The 17,084-nt window shown below is 38.2% G+C and overlaps 1 protein-coding gene across 5 annotated transcripts in view; it reads left to right on the forward strand.

The window, feature by feature from the left end:
• MCTP1 (multiple C2 and transmembrane domain containing 1) overlaps positions 1-17,084 on the forward strand; it is a 361,361-nt gene that overhangs the window by 48,686 nt on the left and 295,591 nt on the right. For all 5 annotated transcript variants that reach the window (XM_027100597.1, XM_027100599.1, XM_027100600.1 and 2 more), the window contains exon 2: positions 2,085-2,199. In XM_027100597.1, the coding sequence (XP_026956398.1) occupies positions 2,085-2,199 (115 nt within the window). The remainder of the gene's footprint in view (positions 1-2,084; positions 2,200-17,084) is intronic.

Raw genomic sequence — 17,084 nt, forward strand, 5'->3', positions numbered from 1 at the left:
TAGGAGCTTAACAAATGTTTGCTGGATTTTAATTTAAATCTTGCTTATTAGTTAAACCCAAATACAAACTGTTCTTTGAAAAGGCATTCAGAAGACATCGGTTGGCTTCCTCTTTCCAAGTGGGAATCATCTGTGTGGTCCAGTGAAGAGCTATCACTCTCTTACCATCTATGCTAGTTTCAAGACACCTTACCATAGTGCTGGAAATGTGTTTTGAAGAAAGATAATGTTTTTGCCCACGAAACTTGAAAATTAGTAACATCCTGTGCTGACTAGAATATGGGAAATAGACACTTGCGCACTTTCAGTAGGAGTGTGAACTACTTAAACCTTTTTGGAAAAATTCATCCTGTAAGAGAAATAAAAGCACAAGTTCTTTTGCAGTGGCAAATACTGAAGCCAACTCATATGTTCATCATTAGGAAGATAATTGAAGAAATTATGGAAGTCCCAACACTGTGGAAAATCATGTACCTCAAAAAAAAAAAAATAGATCTATGTGTATTGATTAGAAAAGTGCCCATGGTATTTTTCTTAAGTTAAATAAATTGTGAAATAATAAGCAAAATGTAATACTTTGCTCAAACAAAAACTGGAAACCCAACCACAGGAAAATTAACCTGTATGTATGTGTATTTGTATAAGACGTTCAAAATGTAGAAGGATATACCCTAAATTGTCAAAATTGGTAATCCCAAGGAGGTGGGGCAGTTGGATGTCTGAGGAAAGTGAAAGAAAATCATTTTACCGTTTACTCCTCTGTTGTTTGAAGGCCTGACCCAAATTCTTGGTTAACGGAATTAAAAGAAAAGAAAGAAAAAAGGAATTAAAAGAAAAAGACAACCAGGAGATGTAATGTGGAAATGAAGTGGATGGGATCTGGCAACTGTTTGGATGTGGGAAGAGGGAAATGCTTGTAGATTTCTAGCCTGAGTGGCTGGGGGAATGGTGCTATCATTCATAGAAACAGGGATATCATGAAAAAAAAGTGAATTCTTTTTTATTGCTACCAGAGGAGAAATGATAAGTTTAGGTTATCAGTCAGAGTTGTGCTGCTTCTTATTTTAAATCATAATTGCTCCCATAGGAAATCTCCTCATCTTGGTCTTGAAACATTAAAAAAACTGCTTTCTAGCTGTATTTCATGTAAACTATAGAATTAAAGAGCTGGAATGGTATCTACTATTTTACCTTATCCATGCATATTATTCCAAAACAAAAGTATATTTCTTTTTGAATTGGAAAAAAACTATAAGCATTTAAAATCACCTCAAACGTGTAAAGAAAAGTAAGTTTTCCTGCTGTATTCAACGTGGCAGAAAGTATAATATGACCTGTAAAATTTTCACTCTATGTTTCTCTTATGTTGTTTTAATAATAGTTATTCCTCTTGCTAGTGCATTTATAACTCAATGTCTAGTATATTGTCGCTAAAGATATTCTATAGAGGTAGGCTTGCAAAGATTTTTAGTTCTAGAAATAGCTTGTGCACCTTTAGTCCATAGAAAGCAGCATTAGGAATTTAGCCCTACTGAGAATTTATTTCTTGCAAGTACTGTCAAAATGCTGGTTGAACTTATTTCTGTATAATTGCATCATATTTTATGTAGGGACTAAAATAGACATGTGTAATCCATCAGTATGAGCCCCTTTGCATGAATAAATGAATCAACAAAGTCACCTAAATAAATCATTTTACTTTTCAACTCAGTTACCCATACCTTTATTCTCCATTCATCACTGATTGTGTTTTTACTTCAGACACTATTTCTTTGTTAGTCTTTCTTCGTTGAATTATGTGGGACTTTCCATGGGAAATGTTTTTCGTATTTTATGTGTTATTCTAATCTGAGTTAAAACATGAACTCCTGTAACTACTGTGTCTTTATTTTGAGTCTAAATAATTTCATGAATTTCAAAACCTTCAGAGAACTGTGTGATTATGATGCTGTGTGAATTCATAAGATGATTTATTATATTGACTAATTCTTGGAGTTTGCATTTAGCTACACGTGGTCCCCCATTGGAGGAAATAAAATAGAGATAATAAATTTAATATTTTGTATATTTTTCTTGGTTTTCAGAAAATAAATACTGCTGGAACCAGTAATACAGATGTCCCCTTGGCTGTTCCCGGAATGTACCAATTGGACATTACATTAAGAAGGGGTCAGAGTTTAGCTGCCCGAGATCGAGGAGGTAAGAACATAAGAAAAATGTCACCTGGAAGCTTATTCTCTGTGTTTTTGACAAACTTTGTTTTCCTTGTGGTTTCTTAAGTTAAAAAAAAGTCAACTATAATATCAGTTTTAGAAGTTTCGGTTCAATGATGTGGCTCGAAATATCGTCTGACTCCTGTGACCGTAGAGGAAGAGGTTATGATGCAAGTTTGAAAACTCTGAATTGTCCCAACCCAGACAGCAAGGTCCCTACCAAACTTCTGACAAACTAGACTCTACATTATATATAATTAGTGACATAATCAGTTAAGTAGATGAAGCACATTTTTGAAGCCATATCAGAATTCATCTTTTCACAGACCTGAAATACTTTTTGCTGCATAGATTTGCTCCATTGAATCCCCTGAAACTGCAGAATCTTGGACTAACATCTCACCAAAACTTTGGAGATTCCCAGCAAGTGATTTTCTGAGGCTTGGTTGGACCTGGCAGTAATCTCATGGTGGATTAAACAGGTCTCTGTAGTCCATGATGAAGGAAAAGACAAGGCAAATACTCTTTAGTTCCTGGATTCCATATCACAAGGCAATCTCCTGATGAACTTACCTGGGGTACGTTAATTATTCCTTGAACCCTGGTTAGGGGCAGGACAAAAGATAGACCCTAACCAGACCGTATAGCATCTTTTGCACGTTTTGAGATAACACTGCTTCGGGATGTGGAGATCTGAGGGCCTACATTCCTAAAGGAAGCTGAATTTGGGTGTAATTCCTCCCACTAAGAAGGAGGAGAGCCCCTGAGCTTCTAACTCATTGTCAGACGACCTGCAGAGTCCTCCTGGAATCACAGGAGCTTGTTTTTCTCCTCCCACTTTTTTTGACATCCATACTTAGGCAGGGAAAGGAACCAAATAAGACCATAATTTGTAATTTTTATCTCCTGTCTCTACAAAAATAAACTAGAGAAAATGAGTAACATAACAGTGGGTTTTGTAAGATTAGAGATGATACAAATAATAGATTTAATGTTTAAGTACAAACTAGTAAATATCAGAATATTCTTAATGAATGAAGGTATGATTAGAAATGTTAGAATTTAAACACAGGGGGAATTTTCAAAATTCACCATCGGTTTTAGTAGCTGAGGACAAATGTTTATGGAATTGAACTGCTGGTCTCAAAAGAAGTTACAGGGGCTTCCCTGGTGGCACAGTGGTTGAGAGTCCGCCTGCCGATGCAGGGGACACGGGTTCGTGCTCCGGTCCGGGAGGATCCCGCGTGCCGCGGAGCGGCTGGGCCCGTGAGCCATGGCCGCTGAGCCTGCGCGTCCGGAGCCTGTGCTCCGTAACGGGAGAGCCCACAGCGGTGAGAGGCCCCCGTACCGCAGAAAAAAAAAAAAAAAAAAAAAGAAGTTACAATTAGCTTGGAGGACAAAAATAATACTATTACCATAGTATTATTTCACTGTATTTATAAAACATTTTTTAGTCTTCAGAGCAATCTTAATTACATTACATTACAACATTTGATCTAAAACAGAATTGAACCAGGCATCAGGAGATCAAAATTTTAGTCCTAGATATGTCCTCCCAACAATATTAAATACATATGCACACAATTATTTATTGCAGAATTTTTTGTCATTATAAAATGCCCATAAATAGAAGAGGTGGTTAAATAAGCCATGGTACACCCACATGATGAAATAATATGCAACTGTAAAATAAATAAGGAAAATCTTTAGGAATTGATATGGAAAGTGTTACAGGACATATTATTAAGTGAAAAAGCAAAGTGCAAAGGGTATCAACATTATGAAATGTTTTAGGTAAGAAAGAAGGGAGTATAAGGGATTATGCGTTATCTGTTCATTTCTACAAAAAGGAATATCAGAAGTAAAATCCAGAAATGAATGAGATCGATAACATAACACAATATCGGTAAGAACAGGTGTCCAGAATGTGGGATAGGAATGGGGTAAAAAAGGTAAGGAGGAAGTCCTATATGCATTGTTGACAAGAATGTCAACAATATACTTGTCACTATACAAGTAAACTTTCTTGTATAGTTCTAACTCTTTAACCATGGCAATATTACAGAAAGAATTGAATGAGTGAATGGAAGGATGGATATATAGATAGATAGATAGGTTCCTGCATCCTGTTGATATCTATAATCACACCTCAGGGGAATGGGAATAAAACAACTAATCTAAGTGATTAAGTAAAACCATATTTGGGTTATACACTATAAGACTCAAGACAAAAAGAACGATATATAAATAATGTACTTCAGAGAATGATTTTCAATTCTGAAAGTACTTACTGCATATGCTAGGAATGAGCAACTAAGTAAGTATATTGTAGATAAGAAGAGTCAGATTTCTTACTGCTGGAGAAAGAGGCCAAAGACATGGAATGGGGGAAAGCTAGAATGCACCTTGTGGTGTTAGAAAGGTATCGGTATGAACTGATGGTTTCTAATATATATACAGATAGATAGCAATTAAGATGGATAGAGGTGTGTGTGTGATCTCTCTGCTGAGAGGGCCTAGAAGTCATCACAAAGGTGTAATGACAAAGTAGAAATCCACATACTTTTGGCCCAGATCTTGGTTTCTAAATACAATTCCTCCAGTGAAAGTAAGCAGGGCTCCTGGAGAAATGGTTGACTGCAGATCTGGGGCAGGGACAGGACAAGATAAGCCTGGAACATTTTGCAGCACCAGAAAATAAGGAAGTACTGAAAAATTGATGTCAGAATGTCAAAATGAAATATGAGCCAACTTAAAGGAGCTCCTAATGATCAAAACTGGGACGATTTCAGCAACAAAATAAATAATGGTAATAATGGATTATACCCCATAGAATAATATAAATATCTATGATTTCATACTGGTAAATACATAATTAAATAAATAAATAGGTGTGAGATAAGGTAAAGCTTTTCCTTGTGGTAGAATTCTAATGAACAAATATAGACAGGAAAATAGAAATCACCTTACAACACCATAATAATTATTACAGGGCTTCCCTGGTGGTGCAGTGGTTGAGAGTCTGGCTGCCGATGCAGGGGACACGGGTTTGTGCCCCGGTCCAGGAGGATCCCACATGCCGCGGAGCGGCTGGGCCCGTGAGCCGTGGCCGCTGAGCCTATGCATCCGGAGCCTGTGCTCTGCAATGGGAGAGGCCACAACATGTGAGAGGCCCACATACCGCAACAACAAAAAAATTATTACAGGCAAAAATCATCAATTGAGGCTAAAACTATATGTGCAAAATTATGATGTGAAACAGGATATTTGCATCATTTCAAAGTATTTCCCCACAAGATACATATAAATTACAAAGGGGAAAAAAAGTAACTTTACAGTAGAGAAACTTGGAAGACATCCTTTTAACCAAGGGCAAAGTTAACATCAGCAGTAATGAAACAGACAGGTGTGATGACCCTGCTGATATGATGCGCTGAGAAAGGGACATCCTGTGTGGCATTTTTGTCAACAATGCATAAAGTCAATGTCATCATGAGAAAACATCAGGCAAACTCTGGCAACATATGATGCCAGTTACCTGAGCTAAGTAGCATCTGCCCTCTAGGCAGTGCATGCACAGTCTTGTTCCACCATTCCGTGTCTCCACAGCTGTGAGTCTGGATGGCATTGTGTATGCACCACTGTCTTTCTTGTAGTAGCAATTTATTCTCTCCAGATGCCTCTGCCCAAAATAGGAATTTTTTAAACATAAAATGAGAGGGCCGTGTTCTTAAGAAATATGGGAGAGAAAATATTACTTTGTAGAAGTGAAGAATATCCCAAAGTGTTTAAAATGCAAATTCTAATCCAGCTTCCCTATCTGACTCACATGCCTGGCATTTATGAAGTTTTTAGTTGGTAGATATGAGAGGAGATATATAAACAGAGGAAACAACCTGAGTTAAGTTTGGGATTGATTAAAATTTATCATAACCTGAGTTAAGTTGGGGATTGATTAAAATTTATCATAGACCCACCTGTAAATAACAGTTGGTGTTAAGCATATGATTGGATAGATAGCATTGGGTCCCTTCAGATTTGTGAATTTTATATATCTACAGATATAGATGTAGATATATAGATATGTAATTTTGAGGGCCTGAATGGGGATTATGGTTGTGGAACTGGAGAAGGAAACGAAAATGGGAGGGATGGTTTGGAGAATGTCCAGTAGCATCTGAGATCAACTGGGTGAGGGGGGTTCAAAAACCTATTGAGATTTTAAGGCTGCTGATGACTAGGAGCCGTGTGGACTTTGGAAAAAGGTGCATGTAAGCAAAAATATTTGTGTAACTATTAGAATTAGCAGAAATTACACTCTCTTGTCATTTATTACATTGATACCCTCACCTACTGCCTAGCAAAACCAAAATGCCTATGCCTTCCATGTCCTACCTCATCCTTGCACAAAATAATGGAAGGGAAAACTCATTTCCACCATCCCCACCATCGCCAGAAGGTTGTTTGAACTTTGCATCTTCAGAATCTTTATATGTAATAGGCACTGAGGTGGGCTCAACAGGCAAAACTGGCCGTCATTCTTCCACTTTTATAACCTGTTTTACAGAACAACCAGGTAGCTTTTTGGAATGCTACTGCCTTTTTCATAGTTTTATTATACCTGCTTTAAGCAGCCTGATGGACTAGAAAGTACATGACCTTCTAGGGAATCTGACCACATAATTTCAAAGCCAATCTCAACATTTTATTAGCTGTGTGACTTTGAGTGAACTGTGCAGTCTCTCTGCTGCAATTGTAGGGTTCCAGATTTAGCAAATAAAAAATGCACAATGCCTAGTTAAATTTGAATTTCAGATAACCCATTATCTTTTAATATAAATATATCTCATGAATCTAATCCACAGTATAATGAATATAGATAATATTATACTATAATTATGTAATGTGGTAAATATCACTACATTGGCAAACATATTACAGTATATAAGTACATCAAAGTAACCTTAAACTTACACAATGTTACATGTCAAATTTATTCAATAAAAAATAAATAATATAGATATATACGTATCTCTCATGTGCTATTTGGAGTACTCATTTACTAAAAAATTATTTGTTGTTTATCTGAAGTTCCAATTTAACTGAGTTCCTTGTTTTATCTGGCAGCCCTTTGACAACTGTCATATGTAGTTCTCTTTTAAACTGCCATTTTTATTTTAATTGGGTTGGGCTTTTCAGGACTATATTATCATCTGTCACATTTTGAAAGTCATGTCTTGACAAGATTATTTGTATTGTTAGAAAAAAAAGAGCAATCCGTGTAGATATGTCTGGTGATAGCAATTCCCTACAACTTAATTCCTTGAAATTTGTATCGTGGAGGATGTATTAATTTCCTAGGGTTGCCTTAACATATGACCACAAACCTGGAGGCTTAAAACAACAGAAATTTATTATCTCAGTTCTGGAGTCCCAGAGTCAGAAAAGTCAAGTTGTGGTAGGCAACACTCCTTCCAAAATCTCTTGGGAAGAATTCTTCCTCGTCTCTTCCGGCTTCTGGTGACTCCAGGCATTCCTTGGCTTGTGGCAGCATCACTCCAATCTTTGCTTCCATCTTCCCCCTCTGTGTCTCCAAGCCTCAAATCTCCTTCTTCTTTCTCTCATAAGGACAGTAGTCATTGGTTTTAGGGCCTGCCTTAAATCCAGTATGATCTCATCTCAAGATTCTTAAATTCATTTTATCTGCAAAAAGACTATTTCTAAATAAGGTTACATTCACAGGTACCAGGGGTTAGGACTTGTAATGTATATATACATTATATATAATGTATATATATGTACATTATATATATTATATAATGTATATCTACTATACATCATATATACTTATATGCTTCTACAGAACATATACGTTCTGTTGTGTTTTTCCTGTCCTATTTTCATAGATGAAAAAAAAATCACTCATTGACACCCAAAGATTTCCTTGCTTCATGTTAATATAACTAGAGCCATACAATTACTAAATCTTAAGAATGAACTTCTATCTTGAGATTTTGTAAATGACTCCAAGACCACACATTTTTCCTAGGAAGCTTTTTATACTAGTCTTAACGCTTCCTTTATTTTGAGGCAGAAGCAAAGTGTCTGGTGGCCCTTCTCCAAAGAGGCGCCATCCTTTACCAAATGTAACCGGAACTCCTTAAGACACAGAGCAAGTACTATACAAAGTTTCTGAAGAAACTCTGAAGATGATGTTTCCACATATGAAATGCAGTCATACCACACATACCAAAGTTAGGTTCACTTTTAAACATGCTATCTCTTCTGCTATGATGGTTACAAATTTGTTTTGCTTAATGATATTTAGGTTGGAAGAGGGACCAATTTTTATTTAACGTTTACAAAAAAAATACATTGCCATGAAAAGTAAAAAGGCCCAGGAAAGGCACTGTGTATAATATCTGACACTGTTCTCAGGAGTTGATAGACAAGGCCAATCAATACGTATCATATTTTCTTCAGAATCTGCATCGACTTTGGCAATGGTGGGGTTTTTTTTAAATATGATTTGATTATTTATAGATGAATTTGATTTAAAATAAGTATAATTTAATTCAGCCTCTGTTAATAAAGGATGATTTTAAGCTTAACTCATTTTAAAAGTGCATCTCTGGGCTTCCCTGGTGGTGCAGTGGTTGAGAGTCCGCCTGCTGATGCAGGTGACACGGGTTCGTGACACGGGTTCGTGCCCCGGTCCGGGAAGATCCCACATGCCGTGGAGCGGCTGGGCCCGTGAGCCATGGCCGCTGAGCCTGCAGGTCCGGAGACTGTGCTCTGCAGCGGGAGAGGCCACAACAGTGAGAGGCCCGAGTACTGAAAAAAAAAAAAGTGCATCTCTGAGTTCCATTTATTAGAGACATCGTCCTTAAATTCACTTGAGGTTAATTAGCTTGCTTTCATAGTTTTCCATATTTAGATTTCTTAAAGGATATGCTCCTTCTTGGTGTAAGGATAAAGGAAATTTTATGTGTTCATGGGTTTCAGTGCATTGTGCCTATAGGGAGAAATAGTCTCAGGAATTTAGTTACACATTCTCTGAAATTAGATCATATAAAGTATACAAAATTACCCTTTCCATAAATTTTGAAAGGTCAGTTGGCACAGTTGTACCAAAAATGTAAACCCATTCCTAATTGGTAAACTGTTTAATATAGTCAAACCTTTATAAGGTTATGTATGGCCCATTAATTAATATTATTTTAAGAGAGAGCCTTCATTCTAATTAGCACTAAATTAGTCTTCTAAATTTGGGGTTAGAGAGAAAGTGAAAAGGTCTATGGGGCTTTATTAGTGCTTATCATAAAATAAACCATTAAAAATAATAGCAACAATATTCTAAAGCAAATAACAACAATTAGATATGTCTCTTTGCTTTTACAACGTGCTATTTCTTTTTCTGCTGATTTTGGGTTAGCAGTCTCCTTTCACAAAGTCGTCTGTCTTTAGACCAGAATAGTCCTGGAAATCCTGACTTTCAAGTCCACTGGCTCAGTTGGTCAGGTATTTACTCTCGGTGGCAATCTCAGCTTACATTTGGAAACCTCAGCCATGGGTTTATTCTTAGCAACCTCAACAATATTCTCCACCAACTTCTGAGACTTACTTTCTAATTTTTTATTATTATTTTTTTTTTTGCGGTACGCGGGCCTCTCACTGTTGTGGCCTCTCCCGCTGCGAAGCACAGGCTCCGGACGCGCAGGCTCATAGGCTGTGGCTCACGGACCCAGCCACTCCGCGGCATGTAGGATCTTCCCGGAGCGGGGCACGAACCCGTGTCCCCTGCATCGGCAGGTGGACTCTCAACCACTGCGCCACCAGGGAAGACCCTTACTTTCTAATTTTAACGATAGACACAATGTCTGAATTTTAGCTTACAGTGGGAACCTTTAGGCAAGCAGGAGGGGAAAAAAAGAGGCCACGCATTGGTGGTAGATGGAATGCTTCTGGTTAATTTATTACAGAAACTAATCATACCAGAATGAAAGAGTAGAATCTCCTGTTGGAAGTGACCACATAAGCATCAGGCAATAGGGTCATCAGGTGATGATTACCCTGAGGGGAAAATATGTTAGGGACAATGAAGACATTGGCAAATCTTCAAAACCTTGCAATCAATAAATACTATAGAGCATGCACCAAAAGCATCTCCAATTGATAAAAAGTGTTTTAAAACTACAAATAAAATTGTTCCCAGAAATAAATTTATTGACAGCCATTGCGTCATCCCTTGTGCATAAGTATGAACATGCTTCCACTCCCAGACCCCAATGGGACCTGTAATTGCATATCAAAAAGTAATACTTTATTGATATAAAACTGACCTTGGGTAGACTGAGCTTTTCTTTTTGTTTTGAAAACTTTTCCCTATCCCCAAAAAGAATATTCCACGCCCATTTTGACCCCCTAGGTTCAAGTAAACATCAGACCCACAAGACTATCCACAAGACTACCCAAGGCCACACTTGACACCTCTTCAGGAGGATATAGGGCGGGAACCACAGTTCAGCAGCAAGACAGCCTCAGCTACCCCTTGCTGCAGCCCACGCAGCAGCCCCTGCAGCCATACAGGAGATATATTCCTTAGCTACCAGGTAACACAGCGCAGATGGAAAAAGACAAGATCGCATTGAGCAGGTGTGGGAGCCTCTATGGTATAAAAGCCTCCTTTCTCACAGGAGCTAGTATCTCTTGTAACTACTTCATAGTTTCCAGGGACATGCCCAGTTACAAGCATCATTACAGTCAGGAAGCCCAAAGATATGGCTTCCCAACAGGTGTTTCTACTTCTCCCAGTCTAGATGAAATTTACCAACCAGGGCATCATTTTTACCTTGTGTTGCTTAACAACATAGTTAACATACTATCTATTGAGGGTTATAAGAGAAAAGAGTTAACCAAAGGTCATATTCTCATGAAGAAGAAGGAAATGGTTTCCTCATACTGGGGCAAGCATTGAGAACATTAAGAAAATACAGGGCATTCCAGTTGTGCCTAATTGTATCAGTCGGCCCCTCCTTGCTCAAGTGCCACAGGAAGGGCTTCAAGGTGAGGTGATTTCAAGCCTTTGGTGCTACCTAGCAGCTGTTGAAGAAGCATTAGAGTTGGTTTGGATGTAGAATACCCTGTCAGATGTGTTAGTCCAAACTGAGGGGCTGACCTTGGAGAAGAGGAAAATCAAAGAGAATTTTCAGACAAACACACAAATGCTCAAGGATGAGAAATAGCTACAACCTTGTCTGTGTTATTAGTGAAAGTAACAACACTTTACAGCAACCATAACAAAGGAAAAACAACAAACAGTTTAGTGATTTTAGGTTGTGTAGACATAACAGACCCTTACTATTCTTTCTGTTTGCTTATTTTTTGTAAATAAATGACCATGGTCATAAAATACACAACATCACAGAAAAAGCAGATCTTCTGAAAGTATGTATTCAGTTTGGGCAAGACAAAACCTTTCTTCTATGCAGAAAGCAATAAATTTGTTATTACCTTGTATTGAGAACAGTCTCGGTACTCAATGACCATTTTTCTTTCTAAGCTACCAGTTCTCTGTTATACATAAACTTCTTTTAAAAAATGATTTTATTTATAATTTTTTCATCTTAAACTTATTGGGGTATAATTTACATAGAGGAAAACCTACAGTTTGATGAGTTTGACAGAAAAATACAGTCATAACCACCATCAAAATCAAAATATAGAACATTTCTCATCGCCTTACAAAGTTCCCTCATGATCCTTTATGGCTAATTCTCTCCTTACACTCCTAGCTCCTGGCAACAACTGATTTAATATCTGTAAAAATCATTTTAAATTACCTCAATATGTATATGTTTTAAATATGGGCAGATGTATATGAAATAATGATAGATAATAAATTTTAGAGATTGAATATAATTAATTTTATAAAGCATGATACTTTTTTACAGCAATTTTATCCTCGTAATTTGATGCTATTTATATTGCAAATATATTTACATATTGAAAGAATACATAAATAAAATCTACTCAGTGAGCCCCAATGTAGACTATGGATTTTGAGTGATGATGATGTGTCAATGTAGGCTCATCGGTGCAAAGTACCACTCTGGTTGGGGATGATGGTAGATGGGGAGGCTGTGCTCGTGTAGGGGGAGGGGTATGTGGAACTCTCTACTTTCCACTCAGTTTTGCAGTGAGCCTAATACTGCTCTAAAATATAAAGTCTATTAAAAAAAAAAAAAAGAACAAGGGCTTCCCTGGTGGCGCAGTGGTTGGGAGTCTGCCTGCTGATGCAGGGGACACGGATTTGTGCCCTGGTCTGGGAGGATCCCACATGCCTCCGAGCGGCTAGGCCCGTGAGCCATGGCCGCTGAGCCTGCGCGTCCGGAGCCTGTGCTCCGCAACAGGAGAGGCCACAGCAGTGAGAGGCCCGTGTACCACAAAAAAAAAACAAAAACAAACGCTGCTCTGTAGTGATCAGGTACCTTTGCTCTGTCTCTATCTTAATTTAGTTTAAGAAGTACAGTTGACGTGAAAAACTTATCAGAATCCTAAAATTTTACTCAAGGAATCCGAACGAAATAGCATGCAGCACTGTCTGAAGTTTCAAGCAATCATGTTTTTAAAAATAAAGTTACTACTTATTTTAATTCAGTTTGGTTACATGCATACTTATAACCACACAATCTTAAATTTAGTGTAATTAATGGTCTGTTCTGTAAGACAAGTATGCAAATTTCCCAGTTTTCTGTTATAAAATCAATCTGATTGACATGAACCAAATATTATGTTGTATATCTCTTTCTGATTTAGGCAAAGAGAACACGTTTAGTTGTCTTTTTAGCCAAATTTAACAAAACCATTTGTTATTCAAGTATTTTCTGTGACCAGGAATATTGAGTACTTAATTAACTTGAGTCAACTTGAAGAATTTTTTAATAATTACCTAATATTTCTTTACTAAGTAATACTAACTGTCTTTAACTCTTGCTTTAAAGTCTGAAGATGAAAAGTTTTTTTAAGGGTGGGCTATTAGCATTTATTTTGTTCTTCACCTTATTTTAGCAACCAAGACACCCAATAACTAAACCTACCATTCCCTTTGAGCACTTTTTTCTTCCATTTATGTGGGGACAGGACATTTGCGACTCCTTGTTCTAAATTTATGTGCATCTATTAATCTCTAAACCAATCAAAATTTGTGCTCTATTAAATTTGAGAGACTGTACAGTTTTGATTTCCCTCTGGAGGCAGGTAAAGGCACATTGTCAGAAAGAAAATTTCTGCATTAACATTGTTTAGGGAATAGCTCTTTTACCCCTGGGAAGAAAGTTAACTTGCTCAATTGTTTGTTTTAAAAGTAGAGCTATTTATTTAGTTCATATTCTGCAAGAAATTATCCCTTTCTTTTTCAAGTTCTTGTGAAATTAGCAATCAGATTTTTTTGTTATTTTTATAGTAGACTTACTCATTTAACTTGGTGTTCTTATAATGTACACAGTCATCCTTAATTTTTTAGAAATACTCTTTAAAAAATGGGCAGATAGGCTTCCCTGGTGGCACAGTGGTTGAGAGTCCACCTGCCGATGCAGGGGACACGGGTTCGTGCCCCGGTCTGGGAAGATCCCACATGCCGCGGAGCAGCTGGGCCCGTGAGCCATGGCCGCTGAGCCTGCGCATCCGGAGCCTGTGCTCCGCAACGAGAGAGGCCACAACAGTGAGAGGCCCGCGTACCGCAAAAAAAACAAAAACAAAAATGGGCAGATGTAGATATAGAGCAGTGATTCTCAAAGTTGAGTCACTAGACCAGCAGCCTCAGAATCACTTTGGAATTTTGGAATCTTTGGGCACCACCCCAGGTCTACTGAATCCTAAACTCTAGGTGTGCGGCCCATCCATCTGTGTTTTAAGAAAATTTCTAGGTGATAGTGATGCATGCTTAAGTTTGAAAAACAGTGATGTAAATGTCCTAAGAATCTAGCCACATGGAACTGCTCAAATACAACTCAGAGACCACAGAATTTCTCGTATCTAACCATTCTCTAGAAACCCGTGAAACCATTTTGGGCTCCCCTTCCTGGAGCCCCTGATGTCCGCCAGATACTTAACTCTCTCTCCAGTCTCACTTCTCACTCACCATCTCACTTCTCTCAGGTCTAATGTTAGATGGCAAGATGCCATAAAACCATAGTACAGGAGCCCTTTCAAATGGCCCTTAGACTGTACAGCAAGGAGCTCTGAACATGAGCTGGAATGGCCACACTTTTGAAAAGCCTAGTAGTTTGTTGGTCATAGCTGCTCTTAAAGAAGAAGGTCAGGGAAACAGAAGGAATCTAGAGTGTTCTTGTGTTGTTCCTTGATTTAGAAGCTGACGTCTGCTTGACTTTGATGTTCCAATGAAGCAGGCTCTGTGGGTCCTCCAAGAATTGTGGCTAGAACTGACTGAAAATTACAGTCAGTTGAGTTATGAGAGTGTATCAGAAACTTATTACAAACTTTTCTGCAAGTAAAAAGGCCCCTGGTAGGCCCATTTAAAGATTCACTCCTAAGAACATTTTATTGATAAGTTTTTAATAGCTATATTTATTTTATTGATGAAAAATTAGTCGATCTAAGAAAGAAATGGAAAATTTTATTCGAGCCAACTTGAGGATTATAACCCAGGAACAGCCTCTCAAAAAGCTTCAAGAACTGTTCTGCCCATTAGAGGTCAAAGCACAGTTATATAAGTTTTTGAAACTTAGGGCTGTACGTTAAGTGACGTATCATTGACAGTCGATACAATCTAATGGATAGTGGATTATGGGTCATCATGGCCCCTCACAAGATCTTTTTTAGGAGTTGTCTTGGTACTAAGAGGTTGCTGTTCTTTGTGGTTGAGCACCTATTTCTGCCGATGGGGAGGTCTGGTCAATGTATAATGCAGATGAACAATGCCTAGTAGAGGGGAGAGGAGAAGCCAAAGGGCAGAGAAAATTTTTTAATGTTTAAATTTTTCTTGTCTTGCCATAAAATATCGATTTTATTTCACATTTTTTTCCTAAAAGCAAACAAGGTTTCTAGATCAAAGATCAGATGTTATTATTTATAGGATTTGTTCCCCATGCTCCACTCTCTCCCTTTGGGGAGATGCAAATTCAGCTGCAAACACAAGGGGTCTGTACTGTGGGAGAAAACCCCCCAAATTATACGATTTGGAGTTTCTATAAGAACTGCTGCACAGCAGCCCCTCTTGAGAGAAAAAGAACACATCTTCCTAACATAAACATATCCTCTCTTAGGAACAGAGAAGATTCTTAGATCTTTACAACCATTTAAAATGTAAACTCATAGCTAGCTCTAAGCCTATCATGTGGTCAGGCCACTCAAGATGACTATTCTCTTGCTCTCTGTGCATCCCCTGCTCAACCAGTCTCTGCTTCCCCTACCCCTACTCTCCTGACTGACCTTCCTTCTTAATCATAGAGCTTAATGAGTAACTGCCTACCTGCTTGCCCACCACCCACCCCTCCAGCCTCCCCTAGCCCCAGCTAGTGATTGTGCTAATCTTTAGATCAGAAGGGCTCCATTATGATCATTTATCAAAGGGCCAGTGAGGGGTGTGCCCCTCTGCTAGTTTCCCTGGTAACCGATGAGTCAACTTAACATCACACCCCCCCTTTAACTGGTAGCCTCCCTCTCCCTCCTACCCCACTAGCAAAGACTGTACACGGTGTGATGCTGCTCCAGGACCTTGCTTCAGGCATGTGAGATGCCCTATGCACTAAACCACTGATGTCTCTTTCGCTCTCAAGGCTGGGCAGCTACAGGGCTTGTAGGCCTTTGGGCTGCAACCCAACACCTATCAACCGTAGAATATAAAAAGAAAATGGTTCTGGGGAAAAGGAAACACCCTATCTTTATAGCATATAGTTCATCATTTATTATGCCCTAGTTATTTGTTTTACCTTTCTGTTAAGTATGGATGTTGTCCATTATGAATATGTGTAGATGTTTTACAATTGTGGTCTAAAGTGAAATTTTCTTCATTGTTAAACAATGACCAATTTGTCATTCACAGACATCTTTCAAATGTAGACTAATGGGTTCTTTCAAATTTTGAAAGATTACAGTTTTATAACAAAAGGTACTCAGAGACAATGACTACAAAATTGTATAATTACGCTTTTCTAAATTTTCTAGAGTTTTGAGAATATATTATCTCTTGAAAAAATTATTGAAGAACAATTCCTCATTAAATTTAGAAAAGAGTGAACAAAGCTTTGTTCTTTATTAAAGAAAAATCTGTGAGTGTAAATTATAAGAATAACTAAAATAAATTGCTTTTCCAAAAAGTACGTTCAAGTTTAAAAATTCTCAGACTTCAGTCAATTTACTTTAATATCTTATTAGCAGTCTGTAATAGAAGAAAAGACCTCGTGTTGTAGGTTGGGTACTCCAGAAGCAGAACTTGAGACAGGGGTTTGTGCTTCTCTGTGGAATAATCCCAGAAAGCAGCAGTAAGGGCAAGGATGAGACAGGGAAGGAAGGAGGCCAGTACAGGATTAAGAAGAAGCAGGTTATCTTGGGGACCTCTGGGATGTGGTGTGAAATGTCCCCAGCAGGTTCCAATGAGGAACCAAGAAGGTGGACTATTTATTTAACAATTCCCATTTGCCATTTGCTAAGGCCTGCTCCCAAGGGTGTGGCACCTGTGGCCTGGTGCATGGACAGGCCAAACACGCTACTATAACACCGTAAGTGCTTGAGGAAGAGGTGGAGGTAGAATGCCTTTGGTGTTTAGGAAAACTGGGAGTGCAGACGGGAGATGGCTGGACAAAAATAGCATCTGCTAGAGCATAGGTTGGGCATCAGAGAGACCAGAAG

Source organism: Aethalodelphis obliquidens, unplaced genomic scaffold (assembly GCF_003676395.1).
Source record: "Aethalodelphis obliquidens isolate GAN/ISIS:26980383/991018 unplaced genomic scaffold, ASM367639v1 scaffold4, whole genome shotgun sequence".
Classification (NCBI taxonomy): domain Eukaryota; kingdom Metazoa; phylum Chordata; class Mammalia; order Artiodactyla; family Delphinidae; genus Aethalodelphis; species Aethalodelphis obliquidens.